Consider the following 27,207-nt stretch of genomic DNA (forward strand, 5'->3'; position numbering starts at 1 on the left):
TGCCAGGTGGAAACCCTTTTTGTCCTACAGGCAGTGTTCCACCACCACACTACCCTCCTCAGCCCTACGGTCCACATGGACACCCCAGTGGACAGGGACCTGGACCTGGTTATGACCAAGGCCAAGGGCATGGGCACAGGCATGGCCATGGCCATGGGCACGGGCATGGACCAGGACACGGACAATGCCAAGGACAGGACCATGGTCAATGGCAAGGACAGTGCCAGGGACAGGGCCATGGACACGTTCATGGACAGTGCCAGGCACAGGGCCATGGACACGGTCATGGACAGTGCCAAGGACAGGGACAAGGTCATGGACAGTGCGGTGGACATGGTCATGGACACAGGCGCAAGCACAAGCATGGTCACAAGCATAGCCAGTGTCACAAGAAAGGGAAGGACGGTCGTGGGGTAAGAGTCAGTCATTTTCTCTATTTAAATGCAGTAAATGAGAAACCATAGTAACCAGAGTAAAAAGCAATGCTCAAATTCATTGTAGACAAATGACATAAGTAATATGTGATAATCTGAGCTTGACATTTACGGTTTTGTAAAGGATTGAAATGATGAATTTGTCTGTGTGTTGTAGTCTTCCAGCAGCTCCTGCAGCAGTGACGACTAGGTGAAAGAAACTTGACAAGACAAGTTGCCATGTGGAAACCATTTTCCCGCTGTTCAATATTCTAATTGTACATCTACTCCCTGCATGATTCTTCACATATAAAGCTTAAAAATATATTTGGTTATAATACAAAATGCATCTTTACAAACAAATGTATGGCAGTGATTGCGTATGAAGAAAAAAATGAAATATGATTTCTAGAAGTGATAAAAGCATTTGAATAAATATAATGTCCTGCTTTTTTTATTTTGTTTTCCAGTGTGGAAAAATATGTTTAAACACTTTGTAAAGACCTTGTTATAATGCACAAATTGCTCATAAAATGTGTTTTGATGTGTATATGTATCTAAGACACTCCGTGAACAAACACGCCCCTAAAACATTCAAAGTGCTGGTGGTAAAAAGTCAGTGCTTGGACTTAGTGACTGGTCAAACCTCCTTTGGAAGCAATAACCCTAAACAAGCACTTCCTGCAGCTGCAGATTAGACCTGCACAATGTTTAGAAGGATTTTAGAGCAGTCTTCTTTTCAGAGCTGTTTTGGCTCACACATATTCTCAGTATGACTGCTGCACACAGCTCTTTTAAAGCCATTCGATCATCAGTCTTCTACTGAGCTTCAGCTGATTGACAGTTACCCTGACATTAACCATTTGAGATAGCCTGATAATTTAAGTGATTCAAATGATGATTCTCTGTCCTCAGCACATCAGTACTGGGAAGATGTTTCCATGTAGGCATGCAGTGGCCTTACACCATAAATGGTGCTGTTTGCTCTTTCATTTATTCAATAATACTGCCTAATGCTTTGTAAGTTATGAATTATAAATAATTGTGAGTTGCTACTCTAAATAACTCTAAATAAAGTAGGGTACATAATAAAAAGCCTACATTTGGAATTCACAACAGAGCTGTTATGTACCAAATGTAGGCTTTTTATTTGCACAAAAAAGAATGATGGAGCACATTCACTTAACCACTCCTTGGACGGTCATAGCAGTACAAAACACCTTGCACTGCTACTTGGGTCACCTTAATCTCTTGATAGCCTGTGTAATCAAACAATTCCCTGGGCTTGGAGGGCCATGACTAAATATTGTTATATTTAAAAAATACATTTAAAACAGCATAACTCCACTGTTCATAGATACAGTAGTGTTGGAAGATGCAGATCCCAGACCAGTGCAAAAGTAGCAATAATGCAAAGTAGAAAGACTTTAGATTCTTGCATTCATTATTTGACTTACAATTTCTGTCATTTACTCTGAAGTCACATTTTCAAAAAATAAATTTCAAGTCTTCATTTCAATTTCACATTTGGTTGATTTGCAGCTGTCAGTTAGGCCACAGGTTGTCTTTAATATCACACTGATTGTTTTCCCTTGTCTTTGATCCAGACTTGCAAATACAGTAGCAGCACAGATTGATAAGGATAAGCCGTGAATAAAAAGCATGAGCTATGTACAGTATTTAAACAAAAAATGTAGTCTTCTTTCACCAATTCTCCTCAAAAGTTATTTTTTACCTCCACATGTACTCACTTCATTAGGTATGAGATTGTACTAGATTGAGGTACAATCTAGTAGAATTCAATACTGCAGCTCTGCCATGTTTTTTTTACCCTAATTTTACCCTATTTAAAATGAGTAAGGGGGCCAAAACTAGATTGTACGGGTTTACCAAATACAGTGGCCAGTGCTGAATATTTGTAAAGCACTAGCACTTTCTCATCCCTACAGCAAGGGGCACTGCGACACACACACATTTCTGAATCTCTTTCGGTGGTGCGTGTTCCTCCTCACTATGGCGTCACCAACCTCCACCAATCAGGGGTTAGGATGTTACCTTTACCGGAAGTAAAGGAGGAGAGGGGGGAGAGTGGAATAGCAAGCTGTGAAGTGTCGCTATTGGCAACATAAGTTCATAATAATTTTGTTAATATAAATATAATAATGTCCTTCACGGTTTTGACATCCACATACAGGTCGGTGCCAAGTGACGACGTTTGTAGCTTAGCGTGTAACTCAACGTTATGGTGTAGCCCGGTGTCTTTAGTGTGACAGTGAAGTTGACTTGCTGTGTAGGCTAATGTCAAACTTGATATAAGGATCGATTTATGTTTGTATAAACTGTTTGCTGCTGTATGTATGTGTGTTTCCGTGTTGTGAAAACATGTCTGAAGAAGTTCATTGATTCTGAGCATTTGAAGTTTTTCGCATCGTGTGTGTCCGTTGTGTATGCAGCTTTATGTGTTTGCCCGTTTCCTCCAGGTTGAGGTCCCTCTGCAGACTGCAGCGAATCCAGTGTCATATGGTGAGCGACCCCTTGTTATGTACCTTCATATACTATTGTGGCTCCTTGTTTTCCAATTACAGTAGCAGAGCTTGTTGATATGTAGTAATGTTATATTTTGTAGCTAGTATTAGTGTTTAGTAGTTTTGATACCACATATATTACCCAGGGATAAAAGGACCAAAATTCATATTCAGCTGTCAGTTTTTAACAGTAAAGAAAATGATGAACAAAACCTGCTTTTTATTCGCTTTAACTGGTTTCAGCTGAGCATTGTAGTAGGGGGCCATCATTATTATTATTATTAGCTTATTATTATCAACATTTTCCATACTGGATTTTAGCTGAGTGAACCGAACACTTAAATGAAGAAGATTTGTAAGTTCAATTTAGAGGCATTTAATACTGGTCTGCTTTTTGATATACAGTATACAACCAGGAATCCCTGGAAGCTTTTTTTACTACTAGGACTAATTGTCCTGGTGAAGTAAAATGAATAATACTTGACAGCCCCACTGTTTTAAAACTTACTGGTCAAGAAGAAATGATAAATTTTCTCTGATTGGTTAGAAGGTTGAGCCCCACTTAAAAAACTTTAGGAATGACAATGTCTCTCCTGCTGCCAGTCCTTTTGAATGAGTCTGTGTCACAGGAGCCTTTGAAAACGAGATCGCGTTCCATCAAGAAGTGATTTGAATCACATTTCTACTGCAATAAAACTTTATGTAGCTTTAACTCTACTGTAAAATTGCTAATCCCTTTCCACATCATTTATGTCTTACTGAGTCATTGAAGAGTTTTTTTTGCTAGTGACACACTAATTATTTGTTTTTTTATGTTCAGCTAAAGTGAACTTCACATTTTGAATTAATAGTCTAATATTTAGTTTTTTATATTGTGTTTGAGTCCATATAAAAGGAGTTGATCAGATGTTCCTGTTGATAATATTTCACATTAGATGTCCAGTTGTGTGGAACCAGAGGTTCTTCTGGAGAAAGTGGGCAGAGTTGGTGTGATCACCATGAACAGACCTAAAGTTCTGAATGCCCTTAACCTGACGATGATCCGACATATCTACCCTCAGCTCAAGGTAAGAAAGGTTTGGTAAATACAAGCTTCACCTGGGGCGAACAGTGTGGGTCTAAAGTATGATTTGTGACTGCTGTTTGTTGCTGATAACTGGCATAACTGGCAGCTAGTATCACATTTAGTTTGACCTAATGTAGGTCTTTATGTTAAAAGACCCGTTAAAGAAGAACTTGTTTTCTGAACAAAATCTTTCTTCCTTTAGGTGTCATTTATTAATTTAAACATTACAACAGTTCATGGCATGTTTAAGATGCCATCAGGCCTTTGAGGATTATCTTCATAGTATACACATTACAAATATTAAGCTCGGTTGGTCCCAGCTATATGTCGAAGTGTCTCTGGGCAAGACACTGAACCCCTAAAAGCCCATCCCCATCCCCAGCTGTGCAGTGCCGGTCCAAGCCCGGTAGAAATTGGGAAGGGTCGCGTCAGGGAGGGCATCTGGCGTAAAAACTGTACCAACATGCGGACAATGATCCGCTGTGGCAACCCTGAACTAACGCGATAAGCCGAAAGGACAAAAAAAATAAAATATATATTACAAATATTTGGATAGGAAAGCAGGACACCATGGAGCAGACAAGTCAAGACAAACAGTAACCTTACGGTTAACATTAAGGTAGGTTCAGATCAGATAAGGGCTACCACACCTACAGGAAAACCAACTTCACTTTCCTCAAAATCTACTCCTGAGTCTTGGGCTCTAACACCAACCATGACTGTAACCACAGCAAGTAAAAGCTACAGGTGTCTTGTTAAAAGTTCAGGAAAGCAGACATAGAAACTGTTTAAACACAAGTGGATATTCAATATGAAGACAACACAAAGCCAGTAAACTCACCTGAAGTAGTTACTTTAAACAAAGGCTTTGATTCCTCATACGTCTATATACTATTATGCTGTTATTTCTGTTATAGTTTTCTAAGAACATCGACTACATAGGCCATCTTGTGAATACACATCCATAGCTAAAAAGCACCATTCCACGTTATAACATTATAATGGACTGAAGACTTTTAAGAGAGGGAGATTGTTTATCCAGGCTTCTTATTTTAAACATCAAGAAGTTTCTCCATAACTGGAAAAAAAAAAGTTCAAAAGAGTTTAAAAGTCTGTAAATTGTTTTTAAAAGATGAATTGTCTTTTTTTTTTTTTTTTCATCTTCAGTTTTGAATGTCTAAATTTAACATTCATTTTTGATGATCACTCCCTTCTGCTTTTTAAATGCTAGAAATGGGAACATGACAGTGAGACTGATATCATCATTATCAAAGGAGCAGGTGAAAAGGCCTTCTGTGCTGGTGGAGACATTAGAGGTAAACAGTAGAACAGTAAGCTTGAACATGCAACTGTCGGACAAACATGTGACTTCATTATTGTCTTGGTTTCTCGTTGTTCCTTTCAGCGGTCACAGAAGCTGGGAAGGTCAGTGGCTCTCTCGCACAGGACTTTTTCCGTGAGGAATACATTCTCAACAATGCTATAGGTGCTATTACCATTTTCACCTGTATTATTACATTTATTTTTTTTGATTTTCCACCAATATATATTCACTTATATGTCTTTACATGAATTTTTAAAATGTGTTTCTTTATCTTTTGTACACATTTTATTTGATCTGTCAAGGAACATGCAAGAAGCCATATATTGCCCTTATTGATGGAATAACAATGGGAGGGGTGAGTACATTTAGTTTTAATATATTTAGATTTTAATATTATGCTAACTGTTTCTTCTTTGTTAGATAATTGTACATTTTGAGGCACCGATAAAACTTCTTTCAAATTGCCATGTGTCAAAAATTCTTGATCTATTTTGGCTCCTTTCAGACTGAAGAGCTTTGCTCTATGAATGTGTATGTTTGCCAGTAGGTGTCAGTAGAGAATTATCTGTCACTGTTACCTGCTTCTTAGTGGCAATGTGGCCTCTGATTGGATAAAATATAAAGTGACACAACATTGTGGCTGCCACTAGATTTGCCTCCAAGTGTCAAATGTGGTTGGAATTTGAATTTGGACCACTATTCAATAATATTAAGTATGAGAACTATGGCGATCGTAATTCAGACCGAGCTGCCCAGAAGCTCATTTACCAGGAATTAATTTGATCTCAAAGTTGTGTAATTTCTGAATATTTTGTAACTCACTTGGCCAGAGAAGACCTTGTCGTATCTCTTGGATAACTCTACATGCGTGGGGGTTTTTTTCCGTCTCTGTTGTGACCTTGACTGTGATCTTACTACTGGCCATTCGTACTTACTGGGTAAACATTATTCATCGTGTCTCTGTATGTGTCACCATCCCTATGGCACAGGAATGTGGGAAGATCTAATGAGCCCTTTGCACTAGAACTAGCCTCACTCTTTTTTAGATACTCAAATCTCTACGTGGTTGTGTGTACCAAAATTCATTCGGTGATCTGCTGTTTGGTTATTTATTGTGAAAGGGTGAAGAAGATTAGGAAGTAGCTTTGTGTGATGACATTGTTGTCAGTTATTTAACTTGAAATAATATATTCCTGCTATTTGGTTTCAGAACAACTGAAAATAATGCTGAAGATAGCAGTGTGGGCAAGTGGTGGGCTGGATTTAGATGGACTTTGGACTTAATGTTGTACCATTTCTTTATCTGACCTATATTGATGTGTTTTGTTTTTATTTTACTGTTTCATGCGATGGCTTCCACACTTTGGCTCAATTTGGCTCATTCTGTCAACACTCTACAAACATGCCAAATAAGACACACAATTATAACTAAAAAAAACACTTCTAAGTCAAAAGGAAACTCTCCTATCATAAACAAGTAATTTCTTTTAAAGGATTTCAACACTTTAGGAAACTTTGCCAAATTGCAAAATTAAAAAAAAAAAAAAATAGAAGTGTGTACACATTGTGTATTGTAAGGTTAGTTAGATTAAGAGGTGTATGTATGTATGATCATCAGTGTACTGAAGATTTCATCGATGACATCACTTGGCTGCTGCCTTTGAAGTTTGCTTTTGAGTTTACCTAAGCAGTTGTTAAGATAACAATGTTCTGTTGGCAGTTTGGGGGAGGAAGGAACAAGGTAATGGGGTTAGGTTGAGCATGTACACGGTTCCTTACTTCTTTCTGTGGAATTATTTCAGAAAGTTGTTCTTTGGAATTATTTCAGAAGCATTTTATGTGAACTTACTTTGTTATTCGCATAATAAATGTTCAGTGTTTGTCATACAACAATCTCTGGAGTGGATGACTTTTGGACACAAATCAACCTGCTTCTACAAGTAGAATTATTTTATAGTCATTAATACTATGTCCGTGTAAACCCACAGTACAAAAACAACTATATTAAAAATGCAGTGCAGTGGTAAGATAAAATATATATGATTGTAAGTGATGAGCTGGGTGGTTTTTGGATCCTACCTTCACATCACCTCTTTCTCGTACAAGCAGTATCATCTCTGGCTATAGGAGCTGCGAAATTATCCATGTTTATAAAGTTCTCACAAAGCAGCATGCTTACGTAAGTTCTCTTAATAATGCAAGAGCAGTTATAATGAAAGTGTTATACATATTGATAAGAGGTTTCCCCAGTTATTGCAAGAAGTTCATACTTGAACAAAACGTCTAATGTTAGAAAAAAGTGTGCAGACATTTGCACAAAGTGTGTTGCAAAATTGGCAATTGCAAAGGACAAAATGTGTTCTGTTCTTCTGATGCCTAAGTTAAGGGTTTTAACACTTTAATATTCATTTCTAGTGTTTAAGCAATGACAAAAAAAATGTTAAATGTATAAAAAAAAATTAAATGATGAAATGACTCTGATACTAAAGACAGCATAATTTTTTGTTCATATTCTCAGAAGCCTGGAATTCGCACTGAATCCTCGAAGCATTGAACCAAAAAAAATCATGTTTATAATGACATGATAATAATGACATCCCCACTTACCATTTTCCTGTCCAAGAGAGCCAGAAGCTATCATTTTGTTGTCGGAACAAATCTGAAAAACAATAATATTGGGTTACATAGTAGGAGGTGTCCGGCACTGCTGAGTGACTTACATTGATGTGGAACATTTTCCTCAGAGTGTGGTGTAAGTAACATCATTTCATCATCCCAGAGGAAACACTTAAAGCCGCGATGTTTTCAAATCATTAGGCCAACTTATCACACAAATTAGTGTTTTTGCTCTTTCTTTTCTATTGATGTATGTTTCTGGGAGTGAAGCTGTTTGAAATCTTCCTCTTGTGCAGTCTCCGTCATGAAAGCATGGAGACGACACTAACGGCTAATAAACCATCCTCAGGGAAAGTGATTTGCTGTTTAATGTGTGTTTGTGTAGCAGCTACAAACAGGCTACTTCTATATATGGGGAAGTCCACGAGGGACCAGAGTCCCCCCTGTTGAAGGGCCTTAGCTCAGGGCAGACCTCACACATTGAGCAAGTATTTCTGAGTTGGTGTTAACAAACCAAGTGGGAGAAAAGTCATGTCATGACATCAGAAATCTCATCTCACGCACGACATCCGCTGCTCTCCAAGTTTTAAATCCCTGGAATTAAGGCCTGTGAATGCTAAAGTGTTATTAATCCGTGTCTGCTGTGCCTTGCATGTAGGCAGACACTGTGTCTCACTTTCGTTTTAGCATGTTTGAGTTTCCTTCTCCGATTTTAAACATTTACATAGTTTGACAGTAACCTCCCCACGTTGACTGTTTGTGTGACAGTTCTTAATAGTGTTGCAGTTGATGGATATTTGTCCGGAGCTGTATGACTAATCTTTCTCCTGAAGTACAGAGCTCTTATTTGCTAATGCCCACATCGCCTGATGAGAAAACAGAAGAGATTTTGATCCCTGCATTAAGGTTCCCATAGCTTCCAGAAGCTTAGGAAGTGCTTGTATTGAAAGCGAATACTTTGAGCACAAGTGATGTATGTGAAAAGTATCACCTCAATTTCAGTTTTTATTATCAGATATCAAATTTAGGTTGAGTGTTTATAACAGCTGTCAGTCGATTGTGTGTCTTTATACCAACAAAAGGCATCTGCACACAAGTTACTCTTCTCCCAGTTTACTATATCAGCATCTGATTTTGCAAAATTAAATTAAACTACAGCATAACATTTATATTAGGGAGAAGCACCTACTATATATTTTACTTTGCTTGCAGAGCACGTGTGGTGCACTCGAGAGGGATGCAGTTGCTCTACATCATTTTAATGGATTTCACTTCACCTGTTGTATTAATATTTGCTAATATTAAGTAAACCACACACCAAAACGATTGCTTTATAAACTCCTCCACGTTCACAGTTGGTATAAACTCTGCGCGCTGGGTTGTAAATTTTGTCATTTCTGTTTGTAAGCGTGGAGCTATAAATATGCTGTTCTGTACACATATGAGCATTTCCATTGCTTACAGCAGGACTTAGGGAAATGTTCTTATATGGTGCTTGGTGGTACTGTACCACACTCCCCATGTGACAATGTTCCACTGTTTTTATGGTGAAACTAGCATAATGTGATATAAAACAGTCACACGTTGCTCTGCCGGTGACCATCACAAAAAGACAATTCATCTTATGTCCTATTTTAGAAAGTATGCTTTGTGACGGTTCTGCTCAGGTTGTGCTATTTCTACATCTTGGAGGAAATTATTATGTAAACAACTCATTTAGGCAATATTTTGAGTGCACTTTGTTCTAAGTGACTCATTCAGTGTCTAATAATGGATGAAGACAAGAAGAACACTAAATGTTTTACTAAAATTTTACCATACTCATATGAACCTCGAAAATGCCGAGTAAACGCTTCTATCAAAATGCTGCAACATATACAAATAGGCAAATTGTCAGATGGTTTATTAAATTTCGGTAAAAATGAACGGCGATTCTATCTTATTTTCATAAGAACGGCATATCTTTTGGATTTTATTTTTATTCGATCAAAGCTAATCACTCAGATCCTAAAGAATAAAGCTGGGTTTTTTGCTGACGACTGCCTTACTTACTAAAATCTTTCTTGCAAAAATCCATTTCAGAGGCTGTAAAAATTTTAGCGATTATAGCTTTTATAGACTGACTTCAAAAATTCAGACGATAAAAGTGTTCATAAATATGCATAAATAAAGTTCTTTTTGTTTAAAATGGCATAATTCAGTACATCCTGTCATTGATGCCAAGTGGGGATTCACTCAATATTATGATGGGTTTTGTGGGGTTATTACTAAATTAGTGAAGTAGTAAGTGATTTGAGAAACAGCAATTATGAACAATTCCATTATGAACTATTATAATAGTTCTATTATAATAATCCTGAAAAATAAGTGATAAAATAATTTTTAATGAATTTTAATGAGTAATCAGTCTTCTCACTATATTTGTCTGCTTATTCTGAGGGTATATACATGAATTAATGTAAAAGTTGGCTCCCAGTTTGATTTATAATTGCAAGATTCATCATAGTAGATCATAGGATTAAAAATGTCATTCATATTTTCATTTCAGGTGTTACATTCTGCACAATAAGCCACAATGTGCTACATTAAACCCAGAGCCTGTCTTTGCCCTGAGCCCAAGTGCTGACTTATTGAATTGCAGCCATCATGCAATTCATGTCCTAACCGGAAAAAAGTCACAGTCTGTCTCTGCTGTGTCCCTCTTTGTTTTTTGTATCCTGATATGTGTCAAGTAATTCTACCATTGGCAGAGGCCTGTTTTTTACAGCCATCAGATATTTGTAATTCTTTGTAGTAATTTGTCACCCAGCCTCAATTGCAAACCCAGCAAAAATGTTCTCGGTCTCTGTATCTGTCTTATGCTTTCCAAACAAGGTAAAGACAGCTTGTTGACTGTACTCAGAGTCACTAGTTATTGTGATTCAGTCCTCAGCAGGTGGCATCCTCTATGTATTTGTACGGTATACGATATTAGACAGGATTATATAGGAGTACATATGTGCATTTGACTTTAAGTAAAGCAACATCTATTATAATCCAAAGTTTTATCTTAATATATGAAATTTTAGCTTAGTTTGATTTTGTTGTGCTGCCCAATTGCAAGACATTGAACCTGTGACCTTTCTATTACAAGCTCACTTGTCTAAATGCCATTCTATCACTGCCTCCCATATTTTTTAAGGGTTAAGATCAAGTCTTTGACTCAGCCATTCGAAAACCTTAAACATCTTCTGCTGTATCATTCTTTGGTAAAAACAACTTGTGCGTTTATGGTTGTGGATTTTCTGCTATTTGGTGACTCAAGCCAAACTCTTTAGAAATTCTTTTGTAACCCTTTCCAACCTGTTGAGCATCAACAGCTCTTTGTCTAAGGTCTTCAGAAATCCCCTTTCTTTGAGCTGTACAAGCAGATTTATGTGACTTGACAAAGGAGCCTTGACACAAACCACATTTAAAATTCTTTAAAGAAATGAATCGTTAATATCATCCATCCTCTAGTTCATGCGAATGTAAAGGCGATTTACCTGATGACCTTGCACAGTCATTAAGCTGTGACAGATTTTTCTCTGACATGGCCAGTAAATTACCTTGTTGCTATGGTACCGTAGGCCATCCAACCACAAAATGTTCCCCCAGTGGCTGAACGATGACTTAATAAGAAATGCTCAGATTGCCGAAGATCAGTGGTAATATGATTATTTTCTACTTGCTTAATGACTTATTTACATTGATACAGATTACTCCCACATTATGTATATAATTTAATGTGTCACTTTTAGTGCTCCAGTCTACATTTTGCCATTGTCTCATGAGCAGGACACCACATATCAAAATGAGAGCTCAGTCTGCTTACACCCTGCTGTTCAGATAAAGGACAAGAAGAATAAATTAATGAATTATTAGTTCTGTGTGATTGGCATTAAGAGATATTGTGTAACATTTTAATTTCTGACAACATCCTACGTTGTTGCTTAATTGTGCATAGGGTTTACAAATCAGCACACCATTATCAGCTATCTTTAGAAGTGTGTGTGTGTGTGTGTGTGTGTGTGTGTGAGAGAGAGAGGCTGTATTTCTTTAAAGCTCATCTAGATTGTTGTACCTATAATACATATAAGTCAGGGATGAATAGTATATAAGGCGATGTTGTCTCTATGGTAACCCTTTAATCTTATGCACAGATTCTTTACTGTGCTGGAAATATCTTCTGGCCAGTTCTGCTCATTAGCCTTCAACCCTCTCACTGCTGGAAGTCACATAAATCACACACGCACACACACACACACACACACACCCCCAAACATTTTCATGTCTCCATCCCATCTTTCAAATTTTAGCTTAAAGAAAGCTTCATGCATTTAAGCTTTCTTCTTACTTTCTGCAACCGTTTCCTTCTTTCCTTCCTTCTAGCATTAATAGTAGCTTTTGTTTTCCTTCATCTGTAGGGTGTAGGTTTGTCAGTTCATGGACGGTTTCGAGTGGCCACTGAGAAGACGCTGTTTGCCATGCCAGAGACTGCCATTGGTAAGACAATCCAGCTGCACTGGTTTCCCTCTTCCTTAAGCGAGGGATGAGGGGGACAGTAGTTGGCTCACATCATTGTAACCCATTAATTTTTCAGGAGCAGTAGGTCTGCCTGCATGGGAAGCTGGCAAACGATACACGATAGATAGATAGATGAGTTATTAAGGAAAATCAAAATATGGATAAGCTTATCCTGATGGAAGTGCAAGTGAAACGTCCATCACATGTTCACACTAAAATTTCTGCAATTTCATATGTTTGCTCCAGTCCCTCACCTTTCTTCAAATTCAAAGCCCTGTTTTTTTTTCCTGACATATAAACCACACTATTCACTCAATTAGGGTAATCCACCCAACAAACCAGCCCAGCCTCTTCTGCCACTTCGTCCAGTGTAAAGTAATTAGTATCAATATCAATCAATATTTTGATGTTGATTTCAACAGTATGGCCCAGCCCATCCGATGCCCTGTTTTTCCCACGAAATGCTGTTAACAGCAACATAAATACATGGGGATAGAACGTCTATATTTTTAAACTTGAGTTTTCCCACAGTCTTATTTTATCCAGCCCTCCAGGGGGATTAGAAGTAAAAAAAAAAAAAATCATGTATTGCATCATCCAGGGAGGAATACAGAGACCCAAAATTGCACAAAATGCACCATTTCTTGAAATCAGCAATAAAAATTAAATATTTCCTCATATCACTTCCAATTCAGTCGCTCCAATAAAACCACACTACAATATCTTCATTAACATAATTACTGCATATGGAATGTCACCTTCTAGAAAAGATGAAATCTTAAAAGAACCAATCATTCAAGGAGAATGAAATGTTCACAACTTACATAGTTATTGAAACTTATTAACCTCATTTACGTAATTTGGTAATGCTTACTCAAAAAATAATATTTTGGTCTAAGGCATTACTCAATTGTAAATGAGCATTACCAGGACACTAAGCTACAGTTGCTCTTTAGCTAATTGACTGCTGTAGACAGATGAGACAGATGGCCTTCTCCTGGGGCACTAATGAGATTAGTAACAAATCTCGAACAACTAACAAATTACATTAGACAATATGACATAAACTAGCCTGTCCCTTGAATCCAGATGACTTTTTACATGCCTGGAACTTAAAAATGAATGTGAGTTTATTGAAATTATACATCTACAATAACCTCAGCAACAGTGGGTTGGTGGGAGGAAAGAGACTTTGAAATGGCCAGACAGCTAATCTTCTCTGTATCTTGTCAGTCAGTCTGTTCACTGTTCACTATTTGTACGGCACAATACTGAACATGTTGTACCTTGTTGTTGATTGTAATGGATAAGAAGTTTTGCCTCTCTATGTGCAACCCCGATTCAAAAAAAGTTGGAACGATATAATAATAGCTGATTTTGAATTTGATGGCAGCAACACATCTTTAAAAAGTTGGAACAGTGTTGTTCACCATTGTGCAGCATTCCCTCTTCTTTTAAATGGTGAATGGTCTTCATTTTTTTACCTATTGGCACTCAAAGCCCTTTACACCACTTCTCATGCACCCATTCACTTGGGGTTCAGTGTCTGGCTTGAGGACATTTTGATATGCTACCATAGGAGTCGGGGATCTAACCAACAACTGTGGGATTGACGGACAACTGCTCTACCTCTTGCGCCACAGTTGCCCCCAACAACTGTCTGTAAATCTCTGGGAAGTGAGGAGACCATTTGCTGGAGTTTTAGGAGAGGAATGTTGTCTCATGCTTGTCTGATGCAGGATTCTTGCTGCTCAACAGTCCTGGGCTTTGTTGCTGGATTTTTAATTTGATGTTGCACCAAATGTTTTCTATTGGTGAAAGGTCTGGACTGCAGATAGGCCAGTTCAGCACCCGGACTCTTCTCCTGCGAAGCCATGCTGTTGTGATGGATGCAGTATTTGTTTTAGGATTGTCTTGCTGAAATTTGCTAGGACTTCCCTGAAAGAGATGTCGTGATGGAAGTATATGTTCCTCTAAAATCTCTATGTATTTTCAGCATTGATGGAGCCTTTCCAGATGTGTAAGCTGCCCACGTCATAGGCACTAATGCCCCCCATACCATCAGAGATGCAGGCTTTTAAACTGTGTGCTGATAACAAGCTGAATGGTCCTGCTCCTCTTTAGGCCACAGGACACAACATCCATTTTTTTTAACACAATTTTGAATTCTGATTCATCTGACCACAAAACAGTTTTACATTTTGCCTCAGATCATTTTAAATGAGCTTTGGCCCAGAGAACGCAGCTGCATTTCTGGATCGTGTTCACATGTGGCTTGTTCTTTACGTAATACAGCTTTAAGTTGATTTCCAGTTATCTCTTGAAATGTTCCTGAGCCCATGCAATGATGTCCAGTAGAGAATCAGGCCTGTTTTTAATGCAGTGCATCCTGGGGGCCCAAGATCACATGCATCCAGTTTTGAGTCTTGGCCTTTTCCCTTGCACACAGAGATTCCTCCTGATTCTATGAATCTTTTGATGATATTATATACTGTAGATGGTGGGATCTTCAAAGTCTTCGCAACTTCACGTTGAGGAACATTTTTCTGAAATTGTTCCACAGTTTTTAGATGCAGTCTGTTGCAGATAAGTGACCCTCTGCCCATCTTCACTTTCAATAGGCTCTGCCTCCTTTGCTCCTTTTATATCCAGTCATGTTACTGACCTTACATAATTAGTTTTCAAATGCTTCTCCATCTGTTTTTGATTTGCAGCAATTATTTTCCCAACCTTTTGTTCCTTTTGTTCCAACTTTTTTAAGTTCTGTTGCTGCCATCAAATTCAAACTGAGGTAATATTTTCCATGACATGGTAAAATGTCTCAGTTTCAACATCTAATATGTTGTTTATGTTTTATTTAGAATTTTAAAAAAAGGCGTTGATTTGCAAATCATTGCATTCTATTTTTATTTACATTTTATACATCCTCCCAACATTTTTTGAATTGGGGTTGTATTGTCCATATAATCCAAGAGCTTTTTAATTAGTTTACTGTCACCAAGGTGAAATCAGCAGTTTTAGGTCCTGGTAGTTGATTATGTATGTCCTGTACTGTATGTATGAATATGATAGGCTGATGTAGATGAAGCTAACTAAGTCTGCTTCAAGTTGTACAATTTTCTCTTTTCCAATTTTCCAATTCATTCTCTTACTTAATGTTCACGTTTCAGTTCACTAAATCAATTATACATTTTAGAAAATGTTTCCAATTTCATAATGTCTTTTTCCTTTGGAACATCAAACTGAAAATTGTTTAACATTATCCAGATATGTATTATTATCATGTCCAAGATTTGGTATTGCATTTAGTATATTGTGCCTATGTTTCTAAGTAGCTAGATTTTCCACAGCCTTACAGTGAATCTGCTAATTGTATGATAAATCAACCGTGTGCAAATAACACCTCACATCTACAAACTTTCAAGGAGACTCATCTCATCTTCTACATGACAAAAAACAAACAAAAAAAACACTTGCATATGGCGCACACACACACACACACACACACACACACACACACGCCAAGCTTATTCCACTGCATTCTGTGTTTAGACAATGAATCTTCAGCTGATGTGAAGTGCCGTGCTGTGGTATCTGACTCAGATGTCTGGAGCAGGATGAGGATGAAGATAATGTTGTCAGTGGACAGAAAATGAGTGTAGCAAAAAGGAAAAAGTCAAGGATTCTTGTTTCTGTGGTGCAAAAATGCAAATGCAATTCCACAGTTTAAAGTAGGAGGAAATGGGATGGTAATTCAATTGCACAAGCTGAGAATTGAGTAGATGGGAGGATTGATATACAGTTTGTACAGTATGTCTTTCAGGGCGTGTCTGTGCCTTTGTCCTCCTTTTCCAGTACTTGCTTGTAAAGTAACATATTAAAACAAATACATTCTTTTCATCTCTGCAGTAAATTGAGAGAGGACAGGAAACCTTGGCTAATTCCCTCTCAAGCTGCAGTGGTCTTAAGATGTCATTATTGTTTTTACTAAAGGCACTTGACTTCCAGGCATCTGTGCCATCAGTATCAACACATCCTGCCTGCATTCAGAAACTTGGACTTCACTGTGCACCATTTCCTTTAGGGGAACAGCATTTTCACATCACAAAGATGACAGCTGCTTTTAGATTCTATTTGCTTATTTTAGCCCTGGTTGAGCTGGAATCTCCTCATGGGACTCTTCTCTGGGCTGATTTATACTGTAACCATAGTTGCAGTGTGGAATCACTTTCTTTTCACAGATGTATGACAATAAGACGCAGCGGATTTTAATTGGTAGAAATAGCTGAAATTTACTTCCAGCTATTCTGGATCTACGTGAGTTAGTCAGCTAGATTTGACCAAAATTACACAGTCTTAATAGAAAAAAGTGAAAAAACATAGTTGGACTTTATATAGAGTGAAAATGTATGTTAATGAAGATTGCAGACAGTGACACTAACTCTAATCTAACTTGATGACCCTCCACTTCGCGAGACAGCTGGGTGGTTTGGATTAGAGATTCGAAGGCATTGCACGGGCATTCGTTGATACTTTAGTCATGTGCAAAGGTTAGTACCCACTAACTTGAAATGGTATAATGAGTAAAACAAAGAATTGTTTTCAGCAACACTTAATGTACAATTAGCTATTACAATGTTTCTTACATGTGTCTTCATCAGAAATGAATTAATGTTAATACTTTTATTAATTTACCTAATTGGAGCCAAAGCGTTGCAATGTTTTTTTTTTCAATTTTACTATCACTTTCTTTTCATATACAGTACACTCCTTGAGCATCTTTTTTACTTTTGCACATTGTTTTTATACTAGATTTATGGTTAGGTTTGCATCTGCCTACATCCAGTTCCAATGTTAGGGGGTTTCAAACTTTACTTAATGTTACATTTTCAGAAATAAGAAAAACTGTCACGCAAAAGTTTGTCTTTGTTTTACTTTGCCATTTTTAAAACGTTTGAACTTGGAACTGTTTCAGATGAGTTACTTTAACTTTATGATCACTGTGGAAGCTTTTGGTGTTAAACATTATACAGAAAGGAGATACTATACTTAGCTTAGCTTTGTTATAAAAATAAAAATAAATAATAAGAACTCCTCAAACACTGCAGCATCTAAAAAAGAAATCATACAGATGAGTCAACACATGAAACTGTTTCAACAAAAAATGAATATTGTAACCATTATGTAGTGATGATTTATCAGAATAGATTAGGTTTCAGTTATGTGTACCTAACAGTATGTGTATTTGATGATTTAAAAATACAGTGCAGTAGTTTTATCAGATTTGTTATAATTTCTCACATTTTAAGTTGAAACTGTCAGAAAGGTGATAATTCTACTATGTGTTTATTGCTGAGGTTGAGGTGGTTAGTGGAGTCGCGCTGGAGTGCATTATACGAAGAGGTGGTTCTAATGTTTTGGCCACCTCATTCATTTTAAATGGGGTGGCCAAAACAATGGAACCAGAGAGTATAGAATTAGAATTTTTCTCACAGTTTTAATTTAAAAACTGAGAAATTTTAACATTAATACACTCATTGCAAGTGAGTGTATTCTTAAACCACGAACTGAAACTAGAACTTTTTTGTAAAGTTGTACATTTATAAAGTGAAGTAGCAACCAATATGTTTAAATATGCGGTTGCAAAGTGCTTGGTCTTTTGTCTCTTTATCCTGTTATCAGGGTCTACACAGCCCGTTAGAGAGCTCTGGCTATGATTTATTAATGGCATTCTTTCCACCATTACCCCACCACTGTCTACAGCAACAACACTCTTAAGTGAAACAGAGATCCATTTTGTCCAAAAACAATTAAAAACAACTAAAGCCAAACTGTGGCCCTCTGTGACATCCTTGTTGATAACCACACATCCTGTAGTATATATCAGCTCAGTCTTTAATACACTGCTGTCACAACTGTTCTGCTGCTGTAAAATCTCATCAGAGCCCTGCAACATAATTAATATGAAGCTGGAAACATTTCCTAATAAATGCAGTTTCTGCCAGATTGACAAACATTTAAGTAGCTCATTTGGAGTGACTTTTACAAATATTAGCTCATTTTGAATTCGATGGTGGGAGAAAATATCACAAAGGACGGGCAATTAGATTAATTGGCAGCAGGTCAGTAACATGACTGGGTAAAACAGGAGCATTTAAGAGAGGCAGATTTTCAGCAATCTGTGACTCCTAAAAATTGTGGAACAATTTCAGAAAAATGTTCTTCAACAAACAATTGTGAAGACTTTTAAGATCCCACTGTGAAAGTCATGATTCGCATTTTTAATGTGGCATGTGGTTTATGTCGGATGCCCTTCCTGCCACAGCCCTCTTCATTTATCCAGACTTGGGACTGGAACAAGAAGACACTGGCTTGTGTCTCCTTGCGGTTGCATTACTTTTAAGATCCCACCATTTACATATAATATCATCAAAAGATTCAGAGAATCAGGAAAACTCTCTGTGTGCAAAGTGATCTTTGGGCCCTCAGGCGGCACTGCATTAGAAACAGGCCTGATTCACTATTGGACATCACTGAATGGGCTCAGGAAAACTTCCATGAACACAGTGTGCTGTGCATTTTTTGCAAACATTTTCCTCCTTCAGCTTTTAAATGTGGATTATTTTTGCTTTTGATTGTCACATATGGTAGTCAACAGAATATCTTTGGGTTCAAGGCTGTTGGTCAATGAAGTTGTCAGAAGAAGCCATCTTACGATGTGAAAAATGTTTACTTTGTGGAAAATTAATACGTTTGTTGGCTGGGGTGCACTCCATCATTTCCTCAATGACAGCTGGGAGCCCAGCACCCCACAGCCCTAAAATGCGTTTGAGTTAACCCCTTCTGTCTCAGGATTACCAGATTTAACCCAGCCCTGCTAGCATTCTGAACATCAGCCATAATCTGACACATTTATGATATTACATTTTGGACCAGGAATCAGGTCAGCTCATCTAATCCCTGGCCCTCCCATTCACCTCCCCCTTCCCCCCTTATGCCGCACTAGGAAAGCTGTCACAAAACCATCTGACCAATGGAATCTGTCTGAAAACACTGAAAGCAAATTAAAACAATATTGATAACAAATGAAAAGTGAACAGATTAGGCCTGTCAATTGTGACGAAAGCTTATAGAATAATAAATAGTGGTAAAATGCATGTATAGCTTTTTGCAGTATGTTAGCATAAATTTGTGTGTGACGGTATTGTTTTTTTAATTGGCTTGAAATGGGTTCCTAAACTTATCTTATTGAACAGCACTGAATCCAGTAGAGAGATACTTACATCTAAAAGATTCTGGGTGAGACTCAGCCTTCTAACCAATCATAGAATTTCAGGCATTTGTGTTTGATTATTAACTTTTCCAGCATTTTTATTCATTGTGATTTGATATCAGCCAATATCTAAAAAGCTGTGCAGAGTGTAGCAGAGTGTGGCAGACAATAGAAGTGCATGGGGGAGCATTGAGAGGGAGGAATGGGCCGAGCGGAGTGGACTGATCTTGAGCTTATGTTGCATCTTATACATTTGAGACTTAATGACAGTGGGTCGCAATAGAGGACAATGCTTATATCTGGTGCTGTTTTGATTTATTTAATTTTTTTACATGATGTGTTTATACTTTTAGTGGATTATTATAAAGCTGCAGCATGTGACGTCTAACAGGGTGAAGAGTACAAGAAAGGCAGTATCATCTCTTGGGGTGCGTGATTATTGAAAGCGTCCAAAATGTCTTGTAACGCAAAGCTTTATTTTATTTTGACAGGGCTTTTCCCTGATGTGGGAGGTGGCTATTTTCTGCCGAGGCTCCGTGGCAAGTTAGGACTGTTTCTGGCTTTGACAGGATTCCGTCTCAAGGGACGTGATGTGCAGAGAGCTGGAGTGGCCACTCACTTTGTAGAATCTAAAAAGGTACTGAAACCGTTGCTGAAAAGACTCAATGTGCAATCAAAGGACAAGGTTTTTTCCCAATGTCCTGCTTTCAGTTTGTTTTCAAATCCACTGAACAGCCCATGGACAGCTCAGGTGGGAATGATAGTGGGGCTGCAAGGACAAGTGTATGACAGGAACATGGTGGGGGAGGGGAAGGTTGAAACTTCACATGAAAGCCAGGTGCTGAGTCACCATATTCCTCTCATCTAAAGGTGCCAACCGACGCTGGCTGGTCCAGGTTGTGTTTGTCTGCTGTTGGCACGACATCAAAACAGCGGGCGGCAGAGTTTGTTTAAGATTCTAACCTTGATTCTGTGACTACATGTACAATAATCAAAAAATGGGAAAACGTTTTTTTTACCCACAAAAACTCTTTGAGGAATCAACAGCTAGGATGAGATTCACTAAATAAAGTTATTTGTAGCAACAGGTAATGCCGAACTATCTATTTCTACAGATCCCAGACCTGGAGAAGGAGCTGGTGGACTTGAAGTCTCCCTCTGCTGATGATGTCTCCAGAGTGCTGGACTCCTATCAGACCCAGGTTGGAATCCTTTGAGTTCTGACTTTGATTAGCCCGTCAGACACTAATTTTCATGTAAACACCTGAGAGTCTTAACTTTTGGCTCTCTTGATGCTAATCATGCTCCTTCTCCACAGAGCAGTCTGGATTCTGAGAAGCCTTTTGTGTTGGACCAACATATGTCTGATATAGACAGGTAAGACTTGGACCTTAGTGTTTCCATGTTAACACATGCTATGAGAGGACCAAAATGAGTTCTTTCTTCTCTTAGCCTTTCCAACGTCTGCCTGGCATTTAGCCCAAAGTCCATCCATTGTTGGTTTTGCTCTTTTCATTATTTTTTCTTTGTCTAAGTTTTGTCCTTTTGCACAGAACAGCACAAATGTAGCTAAATTATTTTCAAACCTCTTTTTGTTTTAAAGACGAACAAACTGTAGGTTGAGATAACCCGCTGAAAATGTGACTCCATGTTGGTGTTTCCCTTTTTTAAGGTTGTTTGGCTCCAGCAGTGTGGAGGGGATAATGCAAAATCTGAAGGCAGATGGCTCCGAGTTTGCAAAGAAACACGCTGAGGTATCTGAGTCGGTGAACCTGCTGCGTGCAGTCTCGTGACCCCAGCCTCAGATGACTCCCACTGACAGAGCAGCAGTGGAGCCAGGGCATTATTTGGCTTTGGCAGTATATGTTAGCAATTAGTCACCTCAGGCTAAGCATTTAATGGGGTTAGTCTCTGACTTGTGCCACCACATCTTTTAGCAAACAAACCACAGTAGCTTCATTCCCTAAAATCGCCATTTTTTTCCCAGAACTCAGAGCCAGAGGACAGCGTACAACCTTATATCTCTGCTTAGCCCCTTCCTCATCTGCCTCATCTGCTGATCTGAGTTCCCTTTCAGATTTATAATACTGTACCACTAGCTACTGTATCTATTAATGAGGCTCCACTGACTAATATCAGTCTATTAAATGATTTATATATATAATAATATATATCTGTGTGTAAAGAAGTGCTTTAAAGCTATATTTTCAGCATCCTATCAAACCATCAAGATCTAAATTATTGCCAAAGCTCAGCCAGGTTCAGCTCAGCCATCAAGTATTAATTATTACCCATATCCTGAGTTACTTCTACCCTACAGACTCGCTGTCCTGCGCTGTACATTACAAATAACCACCTTTGTCCCTATTTACATTTTGCCTGTTTTTCCGTGGTATTTTTAAAAAATAATGTTAAAGCTTGAAAAGCAGTTATTGCTGTTTTGTTTTTTTTCTTTTGAAAAGTGCAGTCTGTTAAACATTAACGTTCCCTGTGTGTCCTCCTCCAGGCATTGTCCAAAATGTCTCCAACATCTCTAAAGATTACCTATAAGCAGCTGCAGGTGGGGGCTTCTCTTAGTCTGCAGGACGTGTTGGTGATGGAGTATCGACTGAGCCAGGCCTGCATGGTACGAACCTACACACTTACTCTAACAGAGGTGTCAACCGACAGTATAAATAATCCGTTTTCATTAGCTTCACGTTCATGATTTTCACACTTGTAGTAGTCATCAGTGGTGATCCTAAGAGAGGGGCCCCTATGCAAAGCCCACTGAGTCCCCCCAAAGGGTTTGCTTCTGCCTTTAGTGCAGGTTTAAAGCGGTTTGTAGTAGGGCCGGGGAAGTTTTTGCTTATAATGTCACTGGTTTAATGCACTAAAAATAGGGCTAAAGAAAATTAACAAACATCACATCAACTTAAAAATACCTATCTTCTGATAATGTGAACATTCTGGTCTGTCTGTAGCTGTTTCATTTTAAGAGGGAGTAGGTGCTAGAGTTTCCAGGGGTCTATAATACTCACTTATAGCTCCATAGAAGATATCTTATAGAGTTTAAAACCTGAGTTTGGACCTGAATCAAAATAGACCCAAGGAAAAAAAAAACCCGAACCTGATGTCCAAACATAACTTTCTCAAAAGAGAAACCCAGTCTAGTCTCTTATCTCATGTCTTTAAACAATAGCACCTCAGAATTGCAGTTACAGTGTAAATGAAAACTCAGAATAAATCATTTATTTGTTCATGTTCAGTCACTGGATGTACAATAGTTAGGACAACTTTTAGTTTTCATTATACTTGGGATGACTCTGGCGGCAGCTGTAGCTCAGTTGGTCATCCACGGACCACAGGGTCAGGGGTTCGATCCCCGGTCCCAGTTATATGCCGAACAGCCCTTTCCCCTCCCCAGCAGTGCAGTGCCGGTCCAAGCCCCGTAGAAATTGGGGAGGGTTGCGTCAAGAAGGGCATCCGGCGTAAAAACTGTGCCAAATTAACATGCGGACAATGATCCGCTGTGGCGACTCTGAACTCACAGGATAAGCTGAAAGGACAAAACAAATAAATACTTGGCCAGGTCAGCTATTACCAATGTTTTTTTTCAGTTTTCTCAGTATATATCCATGTTTCCTCTGACTCATGATATGAACCACATGACCTGACTTGACCTTTGACCTTGATCTACTAGTTTATAGCAGTCTTTGCAAAATGTGCCAATACGTGTATCCAGTGGGTGGCCTTTGCGAAATATTTTTAGGGGGGAACTAAGTATTTTCCTCGTATTTTAACTTTAATGCCATTGCTTAAGGTGACATGTATGTTAGAGTAAAGTTCAAAAAATGTTTTGTTTGTTTCTGTTAATTTGCAGAGGGGCTGTGACTTCTACGAGGGTGTGAGAGCTGGTAAGTCACTGCAGCATGTGGACTGTAAAAGTTTATCAGGTTGGATGGTGAATTTTGGCAATGTGTTATAATATATACGGACTGCACAGAAAATAAAAAGAACTACAGTGCAATTTAACAGGGTTATATTAAAGTTAGTTGATTCTTGGCTGTCATTAAAGTTAACAAAGGTCATAGAATAGTTATTGCTCCTCTTAGTGGAAGTATTGCATCATCTCATTACTTTCTCTTTGTTATGTTTTACTGTGATTCCAGTGCTGGTCGACAGAGACCAGAATCCCAAGTGGAACCCATCAACACTGGAGGAGGTGTCTGACCAGAGCGTGGATCAGTGCTTCTCTTCACTGGGAGACAAGGATCTGGCTCTCTGAGGTCCTGTCAGCCAGCAGCTACTACTCATTTTGAAACAGACGCACACACCGTTCTGTGAACTGCTTTCTGTCTCTCTTTATGCTCATTATTCCAATAGGTCATATACTTTTTTTGATTTAATTCTGCGCTGTTATATACTGACAGTGTTACTCTGCAACTGTCCGCAGCCAGAAATGCAATTCAGTAAATAAAGTGGTAGGTAACACAAGCCCTATGTGCCTGGCTGTGCAAGAAATTAAGCTGATTTGAAGAGGAAGTGAGGACTTTTTTCTACACAAGTTGTAGAGCCAAACAGCAGCATTGCCTTAATCTGAGAACATCGTGAAGCGAAATTATCTCACCAATAAATGCTCCATTACATTTTCTGTGGGTGTTTATTGTTGTCACACAGATGAGTTATCCTCTGTATTTCTCCAGTGTGGCCACTAATACAGACAAGCAGTGTCTATATTTGCTAGTGTTTCTCTTATCTTAGTTGTAGTATTGTTAACTAAAACAGATATTCTCCCTCCCATTCTAAAAACACTCCTGAGACAGATGGCAGACTTAGAAGTATGTCAACATTTGTTTTGGGTGCATTCACAGTCTGAGGTGTGTGCTAGCATATTTTCTTCCTGTGAAACAGTTGGCAATAAACAGTTGTTACTCTAAAGTAAATGTTCTCAATGTCTTATTGCTGAGCCCAGATGAAGTCATTTCAGAGGTCAGGGTGTTTTACAAGTGTTCTTGTGAAACAATAGCCCATCTCTTTCTTATCAGTATGAAATCCTAAGCTGCCGCTCTGATATGAAGTTCAATAAGTAAACATTGATTTGAATTGCATGTTGGTTGTAAATCGGTCAGAAAATAGTCCGAAACATCACATAGAAAATGATTAGGTGTCGCCTGTTCAGCTTTCCAGCTGAGTAGGAAGAACTCAAACTCCGGAATCTCATACTGGACATAACTTGAGTCCTATCTATAGTTTGGGTCACCTGATTCCAATACCACCAGTACTGTCACATGCACTGTGAAGCTCTTTCAGTCTGCCACAGCTCTGCCTTTGGTGCAGCTCGTTGACCGAACAGGACGACCTGCACTTAATGTAGACAATAAACCACCATAAACACCGAGAACAGGGCCTGGATAATGCTTTGGGCGTCACAGATTGCTGTGCTTTATAGCTGCCATTTACTCTTCAAACAAGCGCCCGGGTTATCAGTCATTTCGAAATCCCTTTGTTTGTCCTTCATGCTGCTGAACTTTTAACCCTGTGTTCACTCTTCTGTAGAGTGAACGCCTGCATCTCGTTTGAAATGTTTTCTTATTTCAACTTGGTCATTTCAAAACCCAGGAAGCTTTGTGGTTTAGAAAGTAATAATAAAATTGCTTAATAACGAAGGCATGAATTTGATTTATTGGCATTATCAATTTTTGCACAACCTTATTGTGTGAACCATATGTATGTGAAATTAATAGTGAACTCTAGAAAGATGCAAAAAGATTTCCTTTATTTGCCAACACACCAGTAGCACCAGACCAGTAGCAGATAAATCTGAGATGCAGTCGGGTTGTGACACCATTCATTTCAGGCTTTTTTCTTTTTCCTGCCTCTTGCTGTCTGTTGCTTCTTGCGTGGTTTAGTTCAGCTGTTGTAAAACCCTGACACAGTGAGGCATTGTGGGTAAAGGAGTCAGAACCTAATAATGACCTGAAAATGTGTGTGTGTCACACACATTTATACATACACACATACACTGACATGGTTTCAGACGGGGGGCTATTGTTTGGTCTTATACTAATTAATCATGACACTAAGCAAATGAAGACGTAGTTGTACAGGCCTCTCAAGGTCATTTACTTTCTTGCATTTACAAGTATAGGATTTGCAGAACAGGGAATTAAGGGTTCACAGGTTTTAGTCTGGTCCATGAGGCAGCTGTATCACCCATCGTCATCAGGATATTTATTTGTTGGTATACAACACTTTAAGTGTAAGTGTAAGTGTCATTTTAGGAATGAGACTCAAAATGACTAAGAACAGCTTCCCAAAAGAAGCACTGGCAGCTTTGCCGTCAGTGTTAAAAGCATCAACTGGCAGATGGACTGGGTCCGATTTGAACTCGTTGAAGTGCAGACATGGTTCTTTAGTGGCTGTCTAAACAGGGACAATCCAATGTACGCTTTCATACAGACAACCACAAAACCTAATCCCTTCATCCTCATCTCTTAATCTTACAGAAAAAATTTAAATTGGTTCTCTCACTGCTGACATCACATTGGAAGTTCTACATATTTTGAACATGATGAAGCTTAACCAGTGACTTTGCACCATCTTTAATGCACTGTACAACCAATGAAGATGATTCACAGCTGAACTAATGTGAAGTGACCAAACTCCAGCTCACACATTCTTGCCAGACAAGATGAAGCAAAACACTGCAGTGACGAAATAGGAATAGTGTGTGTGTGTGTGTGTGTGTGTGTGTAAAACACACTGTCCCCTCAATCTATAGTGTTTAACATACAGTATATTGGGGGGAAAAAACAAAAAAATACGTCTTCATAGATTAGTTTAAGTTCTGGTTTATAATTTGATGTTTTGAATGACAATGTTTCAGAGCTTTATATCACAATATTATGTTTCTTACACAAAAATGTCACTGTCAACTGTGGCTTTTTGAATAATGCTGCTCTTACTCAAAAATTAAGACAAACTGGATCTGTATTAGTTAAACAATCCAATGTCAGTTGCACAGGTATTTTACTAGTACTGAGCAGTTTTATGGTAATTAGAAAACAGTAATCTGAGCAGACCTGGGGAGGAGGTTAATGCCGCTGTTGTATGGCTTTTTAGCTTGTGTCGGAGTATTTTAATGGTGACTGGTTCCTGTTATCACAGCTAATCTTTATTGATATTTTTTCATTTATTACAGCAATACTAAAAGCTGTAATGACTGCAAACAGTTTAGTAGCTGTTGAAGTTAAACTCGTCCTTTCGAAGTGTATGAGAGTGTACGAGTTTTGGGTGAATCTCAGTGACATCATGCACAGGGCCTTTGGACTGCAGGAACTGTATTGAACTGTAACTTGGAGCTTCCCGTAACCTGGAGTTGTAAAAGGGGTCAGTTCTGGTTTGGGTTTCCACAGAGTTTTTCCTTCTTCTTATCCGTTGGTTGCTTTTCTAGACCCCTGTGT

At 38.4% G+C, this 27,207-nt stretch overlaps 1 protein-coding gene across 3 annotated transcripts; it reads left to right on the forward strand.

The window, feature by feature from the left end:
- The first annotated feature begins 2,456 nt into the window (after positions 1–2,456).
- On the forward strand, positions 2,457–24,687 carry hibch (3-hydroxyisobutyryl-CoA hydrolase). 3 transcript variants are annotated; one of them, XM_067515780.1, is made up of 14 exons: positions 2,457–2,607; positions 2,894–2,936; positions 3,874–4,005; positions 5,236–5,320; positions 5,410–5,490; positions 5,631–5,683; positions 12,390–12,468; positions 20,254–20,399; positions 20,878–20,964; positions 21,081–21,139; positions 21,435–21,516; positions 22,269–22,388; positions 23,625–23,658; positions 23,914–24,687. In XM_067515780.1, exons 1-14 carry the CDS (start codon positions 2,576–2,578, stop codon positions 24,027–24,029), a joined length of 1,149 nt encoding a protein of 382 aa, XP_067371881.1. In that variant the 5' UTR covers positions 2,457–2,575; the 3' UTR covers positions 24,030–24,687. The 3 variants fall into 3 exon arrangements, with proteins under 3 accessions (XP_067371881.1, XP_067371880.1, XP_067371883.1); XM_067515779.1 differs by having other exon boundaries at positions 2,470–2,607; positions 2,867–2,936; XM_067515782.1 differs by lacking the exons at positions 12,390–12,468; positions 20,254–20,399 and having other exon boundaries at positions 2,470–2,607; positions 2,867–2,936.
- The last annotated feature ends 2,520 nt before the right edge of the window (positions 24,688–27,207 follow it).

Source organism: Channa argus, chromosome 9 (assembly GCF_033026475.1).
Source record: "Channa argus isolate prfri chromosome 9, Channa argus male v1.0, whole genome shotgun sequence".
Lineage (NCBI taxonomy): Eukaryota > Metazoa > Chordata > Actinopteri > Anabantiformes > Channidae > Channa > Channa argus.